This window comes from Salvelinus alpinus, chromosome 1 (assembly GCF_045679555.1).
Source record: "Salvelinus alpinus chromosome 1, SLU_Salpinus.1, whole genome shotgun sequence".
Classification (NCBI taxonomy): Eukaryota; Metazoa; Chordata; class Actinopteri; order Salmoniformes; family Salmonidae; genus Salvelinus; species Salvelinus alpinus.
In genome coordinates this window covers 15078714-15092085 of record NC_092086.1, presented here as the reverse complement: position 1 = coordinate 15092085, position 13372 = coordinate 15078714, and the positions used below count along the sequence as shown (strand labels likewise).

The following is a 13372-nucleotide window of genomic DNA, read 5'->3' as shown; positions in this document are numbered from 1 at the left end:
CCACCGCGCTTCGATCAGTGGTCCTTCCCATTCCGTAACGGGATGCTGCTGATGTCACAGCACCAACCGAGCCAGTCAGCAACGGCACCAGCGGAGAACAGCAACCGGAATGATGGCGACTACAGAACGATTTCTAACAAAGTCCGTTCAATAACGACATTATCTGACAAACCGAACTCTAAGATGGAAGGAAACGTCTTCCCCGATCAAGAGCAGCTTCTCGGGTTCCTGAAAAAGCTGAAGGAGGTATTCGACGTGTGTGATGAGGATGCTGATGGTTACATTCGGGTCGAACATTTTGTGGATTTGGGGCTCCAGTTCGGGCAGGGTGACAGAGATGAGGTAAGTCTCCATCTGTCGGTTGACGACATCCACGGTTGCTTATGATGATGAATGAGAATTTAGAGGAGATTTGATCGAATAAAGCTCCTGTCTGTGCAAATGTTTTGAAATATGATCATCACAACATTATTAGGCCGTATGCGTGTACGTTCGTTTAATACAAATGTATTAATCGCCAACGTTGATATGACACTGAGACAAACAGGTTGCCAGCCAGAACCGAATGTGATCGCGAGGTGACCGTTGGATTTATTTGTCTGATGGATTATACGATTTGGTGTAATATCAAACCTGTCTGATAGGATCATTTAGTTGACATGGTCTAAATAGAACGATACATTCTCATTGACGTCAACACATCTGTACGCGCGCCAACCACAGGTAGGCATGTTCTTCCAGGATATTCAGACATCGATAGGTCTATCATAATGGCTATGGTGAGTCAGATAGACCTAATGGGGGGATATATATATATTACGATTGTACCGGATATCGTGTGGTTACATTTGCCAGGTTGACATTAGGCTTCTTTATCAATGCACTCATTCATTTCACATGAATCATCATTTCTCTATAATGAATTAGAAATAAAACAATTATTATAGATTTGGGAAACTATTGGTGTCTGCTGTTTCGCTTGTCACTGTGCCGTTTTTCCAATACACCTTTATAAAATTGTGAAGCTTACATTCAACCAACCAACATCAATACAAAAACATTGAAATTACATATTTTAGTATCATGTTGAAGCTTATTTAACCCTGTTACAATATCCTTATAACAGACAGGCAGGGTAGGTAGGCAGACAGACATGCATACAGACAGACAGGCAGGGCAGGAAGACAGGCAGACAGACAGGCAGGGCAGAAAGACGGGCAGGCAGACTGACAGCCACATAGACAGGCAGGGCAGGAAGACAGCAGGTCAGGTAGGCAGACAGGTATACGGGCAGGAAGACAGCCAGACATACAGACAGAAAGGCAGGAAGACAGGCAGGCAGACTGATAGGCATATATACAGGCAGGGCAGGAAGACGGGCAGGCATACAGACAGGCAGGGCAGGGCAGGAAGACAGACAGCTGAGGTGCAGCCTAGTAAACTACCTGTCTCTGTCGGTCTCAGCAGGATATCACTAAATTACAGTTCCCTGCTTTTCTGATAAATGCTCTGTGTATCTTTCCTTCCTGAGACAAGATAAATATCTATCTACACTGAGTGTACAAAACATTATGAACACCTGCTCTTTCCATGACATAGACTGACCAGGTGAATCCAGGTGAAATCTATGATCCCTTATTGATGACACTTGTTAAATCCACTTCAAATCAGAAGAAAGGGTTCCAAAAGGGTTCTACGGCTGTCCCCAAAAGAGAACCCTTTTTGTTCCAGGTAGAAAGGGTTCTACGGCTGTCCGCAAAAGAGAACCCTTTTTGTTCCAGGTAGAAAGGGTTCTACGGCTGTCCCCAAAAGAGAACCCTTTTTGTTCCAGGTAGAAAGGGTTCTACGGCTGTCCCCAAAAGAGAACCCTTTTTGTTCCAGGTAGAAAGGGTTCTACGGCTGTCCCCAAAAGAGAACCCTTTTTGTTCCAGGTAGAAAGGGTTCTACGGCTGTCCCCAAAAGAGAACCCTTTTTGTTCCAGGTAGAAAGGGTTCTACGGCTGTCCCCAAAAGAGAACCCTTTTTGTTCCAGGTAGAAAGGGTTCTACGGCTGTCCCCAAAAGAGAACCCTTTTTGTTCCAGGTAGAAAGGGTTCTACCTGCAACCAAAAAGGGTTCTTCAAAGGGTTCTCCTATGGGTACAGTTGAAGAACCTTTTAAGGTTCTAGATATAATTTTTTCCCCAAAGAGTGTAGATGAACGGGAGGAGACAGGTTAAATATAGATGTTTAAGCCTTGAGACAATTTGACGTGGATTGTGTATGTGTGCCATTCAGAGGGTGAATGGGCAAGACAAAAGATTGAAGTGACTTTGAACGGGGCATGGTAGTAGGTGCCAGGCGCACGGGTTTGTGTCAAAAACTGCAACGCTGCTGTGTTCTTCACGCTCAACAGTTTCCTGTGTGTATCAAGAATGTTCCACCACCCAAAGGACATCCAGACAACTGGACACCACTGTACCTCGAGAACAGCCTGAATCCTTCGGGGCATGGATTCTACAAGGTGTCGGAAATGTTTGTTTCTCAATTGGTATCAAGGGACCTAACGTGTGCCAGGAAAACATTACCCACACCTTTACACCACCGCCACCAGCCTGTACTGTTGACACCAGGCACCATTACACCACCAGCCTGTACTGTTGACACCAGGCACCATTACACCACCACCACCAGCCTGTACTGTTGACACCAGGCACCATTACACCACCAGCCTGTACTGTTGACACCAGGCACCATTACACCACCACCACCAGCCTGTACTGTTGACACCAGGCACCATTACACCACCACCACCAGCCTGTACTGTTGACACCAGGCACCATTACACCACCACCACCAGCCTGTACTGTTGACACCAGGCACCATTACACCACCACCACCAGCCTGTACTGTTGACACCAGGCACCATTACACCACCACCACCAGCCTGTACCGTTGACACCAGGCACCATTACACCACCACCACCAGCCTGTACTGTTGACACCAGGCACCATTACACCACCACCACCAGCCTGTACTGTTGACACCAGGCACCATTACACCACCACCACCAGCCTGTACTGTTGACACCAGGCACCATTACACCACCACCACTAGCCTGTACTGTTGACACCAGGCACCATTACACCACCGCCACCAGCCTGTACTGTTGACACCAGGCACCATTACACCACCACCACTAGCCTGTACTGTTGACACCAGGCACCATTACACCACCGCCACCAGCCTGTACTGTTGACACCAGGCACCATTACACCACCACCACCACCAGCCTGTACTGTTGACACCAGGCACCATTACACCACCGCCACCAGCCTGTACTGTTGACACCAGGCACCATTACACCACCGCCACCAGCCTGTACTGTTGACACCAGGCACCATTACACCACCACCACCAGCCTGTACTGTTGACACCAGGCACCATTACACCACCACCACCAGCCTGTACCAGGCAGGATGTAAAGGGAATGGGGGATACCCAGTCAGTTGCACAACTAAATACATTCAACTGAAATGTCCATGAACTCATGCTGCTTACGCCAAATCCTGAACCGGGATTCGTCGGACCAGGCGATGTTTTCCCACTCCTCAAATGTTTTGGTGATCGCGTGCCCGCTGGAACCGTTTCTTCCTGTTTTTAGCTGATAGGAGTTGAACCCGGTGTGGTCGTCTGCTGTAATAGCCCATCCGTGACAAGGACTAACGAGTGGTGCATTCTGAGATGCCGTTCTGCACACCACTGTTGTGCTGCTCTGTTATTTGCCTGTTTGTGGCCCTCCTGTTATTTGCCTGTTTGTGGCCCTCCTGTTATTTGCCTGTTTGTGGCCCTCCTGTTATTTGCCTGTTTGTGGCCCTCCTGTTATTTGCCTGTTTGTGGCCCTCCTGTTATTTGCCTGTTTGTGGCCCTCCTGTTATTTGCCTGTTTGTGGCCCTCCTGTTATTTGCCTGTTTGTGGCCCTCCTGTTATTTGCCTGTTTGTGGCCCTCCTGTTATTTGCCTGTTTGTGGCCCTCCTGTTATTTGCCTGTTTGTGGCCCTCCTGTTATTTGCCTGTTTGTGGCCCTCCTGTTATTTGCCTGTTTGTGGCCCTCCTGTTATTTGCCTGTTTGTGGCCCTCCTGTTATTTGCCTGTTTGTGGCCCTCCTGTTATTTGCCTGTTTGTGGCCCTCCTGTCAGCTTGCACCATGCTTGCCGTTCTCCTTCTTCTTCTCTCATCAACGAGCTGTTTTCTCCAGCAGGTCTGCTGCTGACTGGATGTTTTGTGTTGGTAGTTCCATTCTGGATAAACCCTAGACACTGTTGTGTGTGAAGCCCAGGAGGGCAGATGTTTCTGAGTCACTTAGGTCACTGGTTTCGCCCATTCTAACTTTCAATAGAACAGTAACTGAATGCCTTGATGCCTGTCTGCCTGCTTTATACAGCACGGCCACGGGACTCACTGTCTGTAGGAGCGATCCATTTTCATGAACGGGGTGGTGTACCTAATAAACTGTCTGGTGTATGTAAATCTGTCTCTCTGTGTCTGTCTGCCTGTAACTATCTATATGTCTGTCTGTCTGTCTGTCTACTGAGAGTCACATACAGTAATCTCAGATGTAATCCAATCTCCAGGTTATGATGGCTCCAGCTGTTAAGCTAATGGGTTTGTGTAGTCTTGATGCTAACGAGGAATATTTAACGCAGGGTAAACACACATCCAATGTTTTTCACATCTCTGTCACAGATGCCAAGATGAGTAGGCCTAACATTTCTCTCTGTGTAGAGGGCCTAACATTTCTCTCTGTGTAGAGGGCCTAACATTTCTCTCTGTGTAGAGAGCCTAACATTTCTCTCTGTGTAGAGGGCCTAACATTTCTCTCTGTGTAGAGGGCCTAACATTTCTCTCTGTGTAGAGGGCCTAACATTTCTCTCTGTGTAGAGAGCCTAACATTTCTCTCTGTGTAGAGGGCCTAACATTTCTCTCTGTGTAGAGAGCCTAACATTTCTCTCTGTGTAGAGGGCCTAACATTTCTCTCTGTGTAGAGGGCCTGTGTGTGATGTCTACTTTCCAGATTCCACTAGTATGGAGTGTAGTCGGCTGTACACAGGATTTGTCAAATAGATGTTGTATTCCCAATATACCCTACAGAGGCAGCTCAGTGCATCAACACAGTAATATACCCTACAGAGGCAGCTCAGTGCATCAACACAGTAATATACCCTACAGAGGCAGCTCAGTGTATCGACACAGTAATATACCCTACAGAGGCAGCAACACAGTAATATACCCTACAGAGGCATCGACACAGTAATATACCCTACAGAGGCAGCTCAGTGCATCAACACAGTAATATACCCTACAGAGGCAGCTCAGTGCATCAACACAGTAATATACCCTACAGAGGCAGCTCAGTGCATCAACACAGTAATATACCCTAGAGAGGCAGCTCAGTGCATCAACACAGTAATATACCCTAGAGAGGCAGCTCAGTGCATCAACACAGTAATATACCCTAGAGAGGCAGCTCAGTGCATCAACACAGTAATATACCCTAGAGAGGCAGCTCAGTGCATCGACACAGTAATATACCCTACAGGGGCAGCTCAGTGCACCGACACAGTAATATACCCTACAGAGGCAGCTCAGTGCATCGACACAGTAATATACCCTACAGAGGCAGCTCAGTGCATCGACACAGTAATATACCCTACAGAGGCAGCTCAGTGCATCGACACAGTAATATACCCTACAGAGGCAGCTCAGTGCATCGACACAGTAATATACCCTACAGAGGCAGCTCAGTGCATCAACACAGTAATATACCCTACAGAGGCAGCTCAGTGCATCAGCACAGTAATATACCCTACAGAGGCAGCTCAGAGCATCGACACAGTAATATACCCTACAGAGGCAGCTCAGTGCATCGACACAGTAATATACCCTACAGAGGCAGCTCAGTGCATCGACACAGTAATATACCCTACACAGGCAGCTCAGTGCATCGACACAGTAATATACCCTACAGAGGCAGCTCAGTGCATCGACACAGTAATATACCCTACAGAGGCAGCTCAATGCATCGACACAGTAATATACCCTACACAGGCAGCTCAGTGCATCAACACAGTAATATACCCTACAGAGGCAGCTCAGTGTATCAACACAGTAATATACCCTAGAGAGGCAGCTCAGTGTGTCAACACAGTAATATACCCTACAGAGGCAGCTCAGTGCATCAACACAGTAATATACCCTACAGAGGAAGCTCAGTGCATCGACACAGTAATATACCCTACAGAGGCAGCTCAGTGCATCGACACAGTAATATACCCTACAGGGGCAGCTCAGTGCATCAGCACAGTAATATACCCTACAGAGGCAGCTCAGAGCAACGACACAGTAATATACCCTACAGAGGCAGCTCAGTGCATCGACACAGTAATATACCCTACAGAGGCAGCTCAGTGCATCGACACAGTAATATACCCTACAGAGGCAGCTCAGTGCATCGACACAGTAATATACCCTACACAGGCAGCTCAGTGCATCAACACAGTAATATACCCTACAGAGGCAGCTCAGTGTATCAACACAGTAATATACCCTAGAGAGGCAGCTCAGTGTGTCAACACAGTAATATACCCTACAGAGGCAGCTCAGTGCATCAACACAGTAATATACCCTACAGAGGCAGCTCAGTGCATCAACACAGTAATATACCCTACCGAGGCAGCTCAGTGTATCAACACAGTAATATACCCTACAGAGGCAGCTCAGTGTATCAACACACGACTCAACACAGTAATATACCCATAGTAATTAGTGTCCTTCATGCCAATGAAGTGAAATTCCTCCTGGGAAATTACATTCTTTATATCTTTCAAATGGGAGATTTGAATGGTTGTATGTGATGGCCATCTAGGTATTTCTGTTTGTACTTGGGTCTTGAATAATGGTTGTTAATAGCATCCTGTTTTCCAGTGAACAGGTTGTGTTAGCGGTTGTTATTTGTGGTTAGCGGTTGTTATTTGTGGTTAGCGGTTGTTATTTGTGGTTAGTGGTTGTTATTTGTTACGTACGCCTCTTGGGAGAGGGAACGCAACACCCTGCTATAACTCAACGTGGAGTGAAAAGAGGTATGGGACTGTAGGTGCGAGTAAGGATGACAAAAGGCAGAGAATTGACCATTTACTGGGAATTTATTGCTTCCTTCACACGGTAAATTTGTGGAAAAGGGGCTGAACAGAACCAAAGCAAAGAACGTAAATGTCAAAGCCCCCTCTCCTACCTTACCTGCCTACCCACTACTTACTTGCCTACCCACCCACTACTTACCTGCCTACCCACCCATTACTTATCTAACTTAGCACCAGCTGGTGCACTAACCAAAATACAGGGGCCTCTTGCCTAAGCACTCCCTAGGCACCTTAGCTGGAGAAGGAGTCTGTAATGGGATACAGCTGTATCCTCTGACGAGAGGGCGGGGTCAGCTCCAATTAGCAGTGTCGTCGACCAATCAGCTGCTTGGGGGAATCCAGGAAGCCATTTCCTGAACTACAAACCCATACATACAAGCGCACAACACAGCAACTGGGTTGTTAGTGGTTATGTTACCATTTGGGACTCAGACAGACCCAGTCCCCGTTAGTGTTTGTACCAAGCTAATGTAGTTTCATTCTAACTGTTTGCTTTTCATTGATACTATTGTAATTTGTAACAAATATATCACAGCTGCCTAAATGGCTGATTGTCGCTTCAGTGGACCTTCTGTTATAGGACGGTTGGTAAGATGGTGAAACTAAGTGAGTGTAATTCTTCACAGCCTCTAAGGCCTGAGACTCTCTGGTTGAGCTGTGGTAAGATGTTGAAACTAAGTGAGTGTCATTCTTCACAGCCTCTAAGGCCGAGACTCTCTGGTTGAGCTGTGGTAAGATGGTGAAACTAAGTGAGTGTAATTCTTCACAGCCTCTAAGGCCTGAGACTCTCTGGTTGAGCTGTGGTAAGATGTTGAAACTAAGTGAGTGTAATTCTTCACAGCCTCTAAGGCCGAGACTCTCTGGTTGAGCTGTGGTAAGATGTTGAAACTAAGTGAGTGTAATTCTTCACAGCCTCTAAGGCCTGAGACTCTCTGGTTGAGCTGTGGTAAGATGTTGAAACTAAGTGAGTGTAATTCTTCACAGCCTCTAAGGCCTGAGACTCTCTGGTTGAGCTGTGGTAAGATGTTGAAACTAAGTGAGTGTCATTCTTCACAGCCTCTAAGGCCTGAGACTCTCTGGTTGAGCTGTGGTAAGATGGTGAAACTAAGTGAGTGTAATTCTTCACAGCCTCTAAGGCCTGAGACTCTCTGGTTGAGCTGTGGTAAGATGGTGAAACTAAGTGAGTGTCATTCTTCACAGCCTCTAAGGCCGAGACTCTCTGGTTGAGCTGTGGTAAGATGTTGAAACTAAGTGAGTGTAATTCTTCACAGCCTCTAAGGCCGAGACTCTCTGGTTGATTTAGATTGTTTATTGATGATGTGGATGTAGGTGTAGATGTTTTCATTAATAAACCACAACACCAGCTATCTAGAGCATGACTAGGAAAACAACAGGACAATAACGTGACAACAACCCTTGTTTATCTCTGCTCTCTCTCTCTCTCTCTCTCTCTCTGCTCTCTCTCTCTGCTCTCTCTCTCTCTCTGCTCTCTCTGCTCTCTCAATTAAATTTAATTAAATTCAAAGGGCTGTATTGGCATGGGAAACATGTTTTCACATAGACAATAAACAAAAGGGAAATTAACATAGGAAATAAACAATCAAAAAGTAACAGTAAATATTACTCACAAAAGTTTTTAAAGAATATACACATTCCAAATGTTAGATTATTGGTTATGAACAGTTGTAAAATGTGTAAATAGTTTGAAAGGGAAAAAAAATAAACAGATAAATATTGGTTGTATTTACAATGGTGTTTGTTCTTCACTGGTTGCCCTTTTCTTGTGGCAACAGGTCACACATCTTGCTGCTGTGATGTCACACTGTGGAATTTCACCCAATAGATATGGGAGTTTATCAAAATTTGATTTGTTTTAATATTCTTTGTGTAATCTGAGGGAAATATGTGTCTCTAATATGGTCATACATTTGGCAGGAGGTTAGGAAGTGCAGCTCAGTTTCCACCTCATTGTGTGGGCAGTGAGCACATAGCCTGTCTTCTCTTGAGAGCCAAGTCTGCCTACGGCGGCCTTTCTCAATAGCAAGGCTATGCTCACTGAGTCTGTATGTAACAGTATAACTTTAAACCGTCCCCTCGCCCCGACACGGGCGCGAACCAGGGACCCTCTGCACACATCAACAACGGTCGCCCACGAAGCATCGTTACCCATCGCTCCACAAAGGCCACGGCCCTTGCACAGCAAGGGGAAACCCTACTTAAAGTCTCAGAGCAAGTGACGTAACTGATTGAAATGCTACTAGCGCGTACCCGCTAACTAGCTAGCCATTTCACATCCGTTACACTCACCCCCCTTTCAACCTCCTCCTTTTCCGCAGCAACCAGTGATCCGGGTCAACAGCATCAATGTAACAGTATAACTTTACGGCGTCCCCTCGCCCCGACACGGGCGCGAACCAGGGACCCTCTGCACACATCAACAACGGTCGCCCACGAAGCATCGTTACCCATCGCTCCACAAAGGCCACGGCCCTTGCACAGCAAGGGGAAACCCTAATTAAAGTCTCAGAGCAAGTGACGTAACTGATTGAAATGCTACTAGCGCGTACCCGCTAACTAGCTAGCCATTTCACATCCGTTACATGTACATAGTCAAAGCTTTCCTTAATGTTGGGTCAGTCACAGTGGTCAGGTGTTCTGTCACTGTGTGCTCTCTGTTTAGGGCCAAATAGCATTCTAGTTTGCTCAGTTTTTTTGTTAATTCTTTCCAATGTGTCAAGTAATTATCTTTTTGTTTTCTCATGATTTGGTTGGGTCTAATTGTGTTGCTGTCCTGGGTAGAGGTCGACCGATTATGATTTTTCAACGCCGATACCGATTATTGGAGGCCCAAAAAAGCCGCTACCGATTAATCGGACGATTTTTATATATATATACACTGCTCCAAAAAATAAAGGGAACACTTAAACAACACAATGTAACTCCAAGTCAATCACACTTCTGTGAAATCAAACTGTCCAATTAGGAAGCAACACTGATTGACAATAAATTTCACATGCTGTTGTGCAAATGGAATAGACAACAGGTGGAAATTATAGGCAATTAGCAAGACACCCCCAATAAAGGAGTGGTTCTGCAGGTGGTGACCACAGACCACTTCTCAGTTACTATGCTTCCTGGCTGATGTTTTGGTCACTTTTGAATGCTGGCGGTGCTTTCACTCTAGTGGTAGCATGAGACGGAGTCTACAACCCACACAAGTGGCTCAGGTAGTGCAGCTCATCCAGGATGGCACATCAATGCGAGCTGTGGCAAGAAGGTTTGCTGTGTCTGTCAGCGTAGTGTCCAGAGCATGGAGGCGCTACCAGGAGACAGGCCAGTACATTAGGAGACGTGGAGGAGGCCGTAGGAGGGCAGCAGCAGGACCGCTACCTCCGCCTTTGTGCAAGGAGGAGCAGGAGGAGCACTGTCAGAGCCCTGCAAAATGACCTCCAGCAGGCCACAAATGGTGGTTGTAGAATTTAACAGCTATTTTCTTGATTTTGACAGTTAGCGGGTTCGGCCTAATTTTGTGTTTAACGTTGTACACAGAGGATATTTTTGCAGAATTCTGCATTTTCTCTCTATATCTGCTCTCCCTCTCCTCTCCTCTCTACACCTCTCTCTCTCTCTGCTCTATATCTGCTCTTCCTCTCTCTCTCTCTCTCTCTCTCTCTCTCTCTCTCTCTGCTCTATATCTGCTCTTCCTCTCTCTCTCTCTCTCTCTCTCTCTCTCTCTCTCTCTCTCTCTCTCTCTCTATATCTGCTCTATATCTGCTCTTCCTCTCTCGCTCTCTCTCTCTCTCTCTGCTCTATATCTGCTCTTCCTCTCTCTCTCTCTCTCTCTCTCCCTCCCTCTCTGCTCTCTGCTTTGATGTTTTTCCCCAGTCTCTCTCTATGTCCCATTAGTAGGGTTTTAACTGGGGCCCCTCTGTTTTCCTGGCCAGATGAACTTATTTCTAACGGTTCACTCATCATCAGGAACACGACTAGTCCCAAATGCCACCCCATTCCCTACATAGGACATGGTCCACAGTAGTGCACTATATAGGGAATAGGTTGTCATTTGGGACACATCCAGTGTGTTTGTAATTGCCCACTCTGCTCTCTCCTGTTGAGCCTGGGCTAGGAGAGCTAGGGAACTAACGATGATTTCTCAGGTCGTTAAGGAGTAAGACTCAGACACACCAATGCTAACGCTAAAGGCACACTAACGCTAAAGGCACGTAAACGCTAAAGGCACGCTAACGCTAAAGACACGCTAACGCTAAAGACACGCTAACGCTAAAGACACGCTAATGCTAAAGGTACGTTAACGCTTAAGCACACTAACGCTAAAGGCACGTAAACACTAATGGCACGCTAACGCTAATGGCACGCTAACGCTAAAGGTACGCTAACGCTAAAGGCACGCTAACGCTAAAGGCATGTTAACGCTAAAGGCCCGTAAATGCTAAAGGCACGCTAACGCTAAAGGTACGCTAACGCTAAAGGCACGCTAACGCTAAAGGCACGCTAACGCTAAAGGCATGTTAACGCTAAAGGCACATTAATGCTAAAGGCACGTTAACACTAAAGGCATGTGAATGCCAAGGTAGGCTGGGTCATTTCTTCCTTCTGTGTAGAGATGGATGGATGAGTCTCCATTGCAAGGAGTGGAGAAAGACAGTAAAAATAGCCTCTCCTCATCCTTGTCCTCCGTTACGTCTCCTCTCCCAGTGCTACTCCCATGGATGAAAGCATCCCTCTTTCTCTCTCTCTGTCTCTCTCTCTCTCTTCTCTCTCTGTCTCTCTCTCTCTCTCTGTCTCTCTCTGTCTCTCTCTGTCTCTCTCTCTCTCTCTCTCTCTGTCTCTCTCTGTCTCTCTTTCTCTCACCCTCGCTCTCTCTCTCTCTCTCTGTCTCTCTCTGTCTCTCTTTCTCTCACCCTCGCTCTCTCTCTCTCTCTCTGTCTCTCTCTGTCTCTCTTTCTCTCACCCTCGCTCTCTCTCTCTCTCTCTGTCTCTCTCTGTCTCTCTCTCTCTCACCCTCGCTCTCTCTCTTCTCTCTCTGTCTCTCTCTGTCTCTCTTTCTCTCACCCTCGCTCTCTCTCTCTCTCTCTCTGTCTCTCTCTGTCTCTCTCTCTCTCACCCTCGCTCTCTCTCTTCTCTCTCTGTCTCTCTCTCTCTCTGTCTCTGTCTCTCTCTCTCTCACCCTCGCTCTCTCTCTTCTCTCTCTGTCTCTCTCTCTCACCCTCGCTCGCTCTCTTCTCTCTCTGTCTCTCTCTCTCTCTCTGTCTCTCTCTGTCTCTCTCTCTCTCACCCTCGCTCTCTCTCTTCTCTCTCTGTCTCTCTGTCTTGCCCTCGCTGTCTCGCCTTTTCTGTCTTTCTCTCTCTCTCTCTCTCTCTCTCTCTCTCTCTCTCTCTCTCTGTCTCTCTCTGTCTCTCTCTGTCTGTCTCTCTCTCTCTCTCTCCCTCGCTCTCTCTCTTCTCTCTCTGTCTTGCCCTCTCTGTCTCGCTGTCTCGCCTTTTCTGTCTGTCTCTCTCTCTCTCTCTCTCTCTCTCTCTCTCTCTCTCTCTCTCTCTCTCTCTCTCTCTCTCTCTCTCTGTCTCGCCCTCTAATCTGGTATTTAGGGGTTAAGACTATGCCATCATACTTGAGTCATGGTTAGGGATGGCAAAAACACCCCCCCCCCCCTCCTTCTCTGTGGCCAAGATATTTAAACGTGTTAACCCTCGCAAGGCTGCTGGCCCAGACAGCCTCCCTAGCCGTGTCCTCAGAGCATGCGCAGACCAGCTGGCTGGTGTGTTTACGGACATATTCAATCAATCCCTATCCCAGTCTGCTGTCCACACATGCTTCAAGATGGACACCATTGTTCCTGTTCCCAAGAAGGCAAATGTAACGGAACTAAATGACTATCGCCCCATAGCACTCACCTCTGTCATCATGAAGTGCTTTGAGAGACTAGTCAAGGACCATATCACCTCCAACCTACCTGACACCCTAGACCCACTTCAGTTTGCATACCGCCCCAACAGGTCCACAGACGATGCAATCGCCATCACACTGCACACTGCCCTATCCCATCTGGACAAGAGGAATACCTATGTAAGAATGCTGTTCATTGACTACAGCTCAGCATTCAACATCATAGTACCCTCCAAGATCATCATTAAGCTTGAGGCCCTGGGTCTCAACCCCGCCCTATGCAATTGGGTCC

General features: G+C 47.0%; 1 protein-coding gene across 1 annotated transcript in view; it reads left to right on the top strand.

Annotated features, from left to right (window-relative positions):
* Nucleotides 1-7: 7 nt before the first annotated feature.
* Nucleotides 8-13372, top strand: part of LOC139570340 (rab11 family-interacting protein 4A-like) — an 84312-nt gene continuing 70947 nt past the window's right edge. The window contains exon 1 of the mRNA XM_071392149.1: nt 8-342. Within this exon, the coding sequence (XP_071248250.1) occupies nt 43-342 (300 nt within the window). The 5' untranslated portion in view covers nt 8-42. The remainder of the gene's footprint in view (nt 343-13372) is intronic.